The 3,147-nt window shown below is 33.5% G+C and overlaps 1 protein-coding gene across 1 annotated transcript in view; it reads left to right on the forward strand.

Moving 5' to 3' along the window:
- The window catches only part of LOC101588474 (vomeronasal type-2 receptor 116-like), a 60,906-nt gene that overhangs the window by 34,221 nt on the left and 23,538 nt on the right, over positions 1 to 3,147 (forward strand). Inside the window, 1 exon segment of the mRNA XM_023707212.1 lies at positions 716 to 943. Within this exon segment, the coding sequence (XP_023562980.1) occupies positions 716 to 943 (228 nt within the window).

A 3,147-nucleotide genomic window follows, 5' to 3' on the forward strand; every position in this document is an offset into this window, starting at 1 on the left:
TGGTGTTTGTAAATAGGATCACAAGTCCGCATCTTGTACAGCAATTAACCACTAAGAAGAATATATGCAGTGTATTATTTGTTGAAACTCTACTTCCGATTTGATTTGATACTGTCTCATTGCTATATGTTTATCAATAAAACTGTAGGAAAAAAAAATAAATGATCCTCAATCAAGTTACCAGTGGCAAGGATGAAGAAATAGACCTTGCTTCTGTCCATAGGAGGTTAATGCTTTGCCCGCCTGGACACATCCTATGAAGTTCTTAAAGCACAACAGGAAAACCTGTAGTCACTTACATGACTACATGGCCTTAAACCTGACAGTGAAATTATTATATGAATTTTTCCATTTAATTCTGCAAACCCTTCTGATATTGATGAGTTACACTTTTTGGTAGAAGGTAGGGAAATAGTCAGATGGAAAGTACAAGTTAAGTGTCTTAAAAGCTTTGAGTCCACAGTTGATATTTTTGCCTGATACAGCTGTAAAGCTTATTTAAATGAATATTTACTAATTTCCTGAAACTGACTGACATTTCTGGCAACAGGGTGACATTTTAGTCCTGAAACATTCACGTGCTCTAATTCAATGGATAGCCCCACTGAGGTTGCTTCATGTAATAGGGTTTAAAGCACCGAGTAACTTTTCCCCTCACCCATAGTTTCTGTCTTTATCCTGGAGTCTTGTTCATATAGGATGTTGTCTCTTTCAGCTGCATCCCTTTTTGAAGAACGGCCAATTTAACAATCCAGCTGGAGACCAAGTGAACTTTGATCACAGCAGAAAACTGGATTCAGAATATGACATTATCAATTTTTGGAATTTTCCAGAAGGCCTTAGATATAAAGTTAAACTAGGAACATTTTATTCACATGCTACTAATGGTCAAAAAATGACATTATCGGAGAATATGATAGAGTGGGCCACAGGAATTACAGAGGTGTGTCATATGTAATCAACATGCACTTTCTTAACCACAAGTAGGTAAATCCTGTCAGTGGTTTGTGCCTCCAAGTTTGCTCATGGAATGGCCACATGTGGAAACTGAACAACTCAATTTCAATGTAAAAAATGGTTTACAAGCTTTCTGATGAATGGGAATGTAATGCATTTACTTAATTACATTTTTGTAAATATATGTTTTATGTTATGAAATAAATTTATTTTAATTTGAAGAGTAAAAACAGCAAAAACAAATAGCAGAAACAAAGACATAAACAGGGTAACGTATAACAATGCATATGTTACAGATTTTCAAATAATAACAAATTAACAATGGTTGTCACATTACCTACTTTTATTGTCAAATCTGTTGCTCAGATTAACAGATAAAGCTATGCAAGATGGGAAAAATAATTGAATATTAACACTTCTATTCGATAAGTCTTAATTTTGTTCTTGTCTTTTTCCTTTTATTAAATTTATTTTTAAAAGAGTACAATGATTGATAAGGTATTAGAAACAGTACACACTTGGAAAACCAAGATGAGAGGTATTCAACAATTACACATTGTTGACCTCAATGTAGCTGCTTAGATCCCAGCCATCAGCATAAAGTAGTAAAAGTAAAGATTCTAAACATTAACTGCTATTTTCCAAAAACTGATGGAAATTATTAGTTCAGTCACCTCATCCATCCTGTATATATACGTGCATGATTCTTCCCCTTTCCTAGTTTTCCTATCTTTTCTTCCTTCCCTCATCTTTGTTGTTTAATGATTAAATTCAGTTTCTTTCCATTTTACTATATGTATTATATCTTTCAGGTTTTATTTATTTTTCAAGTTCTTGCACTATGTAGACAATACAATATTTTTATGTGTGGGTCTGATTTATTTTATTTATGATCATAGCCTCTAGTTGCATCCACTTACCTATAAAGGCCTCAAGTTTGACTTTCTTTATAGCTGAATAATATTCCATTATATAAAAATACCACATCTTTGTTATTTCTTCCTCTAATGATGGGTAGTTTGGTTGATTTGAAATTTGGCTATGATGAATTGTGCTGCTATAAATAAGGGTGCACATATATCACTATGGTATGATGTTTTCAGATCCTTTGGGAAAATACCCAGAAGGGGAATAGCTGGGTTGAATGGAATTTCCAGTCCTAGTTTTTAGAGGTGTCTCCACACTGATTTCCAAAGTGGTTGTATCAGTCTAAATTACTACCAACAGTGCAGAAGGGTTTCCTTTTCCCTCCTGCCACTCCAGCATTTTGTTTGAGCTGATTTCTTCAATGGTCATACTTTCTGGGGTGACATGGTATCTCAGTTTTATTTTAATTTGAATTTCTTGAATATCCAGTGGAACATTTTTTCATGTATTTATTTGCCAATTTTATTTCTTCCTCTGAGAAGTGTGTATTCATTTCAGCCGCCCATTTTTAGATTGTGTCATTCAATTTGCGGGTCCTAATTTTTTTCAGTTCTTTATATTTTCTAGTAAGATCACTTTTTCTGAGTAGTTGTTGGTTAGCTTCCCTTCCCCCCCCCCAATTTGTGGGCTGTCTTTTTACTCTGTCGGTGATTTCTTTGCATGTGCAGAAACTTCTCAGTGAGATCCCAGTTGTTGATTTTTCAAGTATTTTCTGTGCAGTTTGGGTTTTGTTCATGAACTTTCTGTCTACCTCTGTGTCTTCAAGATTTCCCCCTATTTTCTCTTCCAGTAGATTTAATGTTTCTGTTTTAATCATTAAAAATTTAATCTATTATGATTTTTTTAAAAAGCAAAGTATTTTATTTTTAATCTCAAAATATAAACTTGCAATGCATGAAGATAATTTTGGGAAGTGTAAGAACAGTCATTTTCTAATAACTAGATTGACACTGTCCAATATGGTGACTACTGGCCCCATTGGGATATTTGGGACTAATCTAAATTGAATCATTTTTTTTTTTTGCGGGAGGTGGTACCAATAATTTTTTCTTCCATAATTTCACTGAGAAACAAATAGCAGTGAGACAGTTTCAAATCAAATTGATAGGACAGTTTCAAGAATTAACACATTGCATAAACTTTTCCTACTGGTTATTTGCTGTACAAGATGCAGACATGATACACTATTAACAAACACTATTAGAACAAATCCCTCTATTCATTAAGAGAATGTAACTATATATCTATCCTAACCATTTTGAA

This window comes from Octodon degus, unplaced genomic scaffold (assembly GCF_000260255.1).
Source record: "Octodon degus isolate 3935 unplaced genomic scaffold, OctDeg1.0 scaffold00282, whole genome shotgun sequence".
NCBI classification, from domain to species: Eukaryota; Metazoa; Chordata; class Mammalia; order Rodentia; family Octodontidae; genus Octodon; species Octodon degus.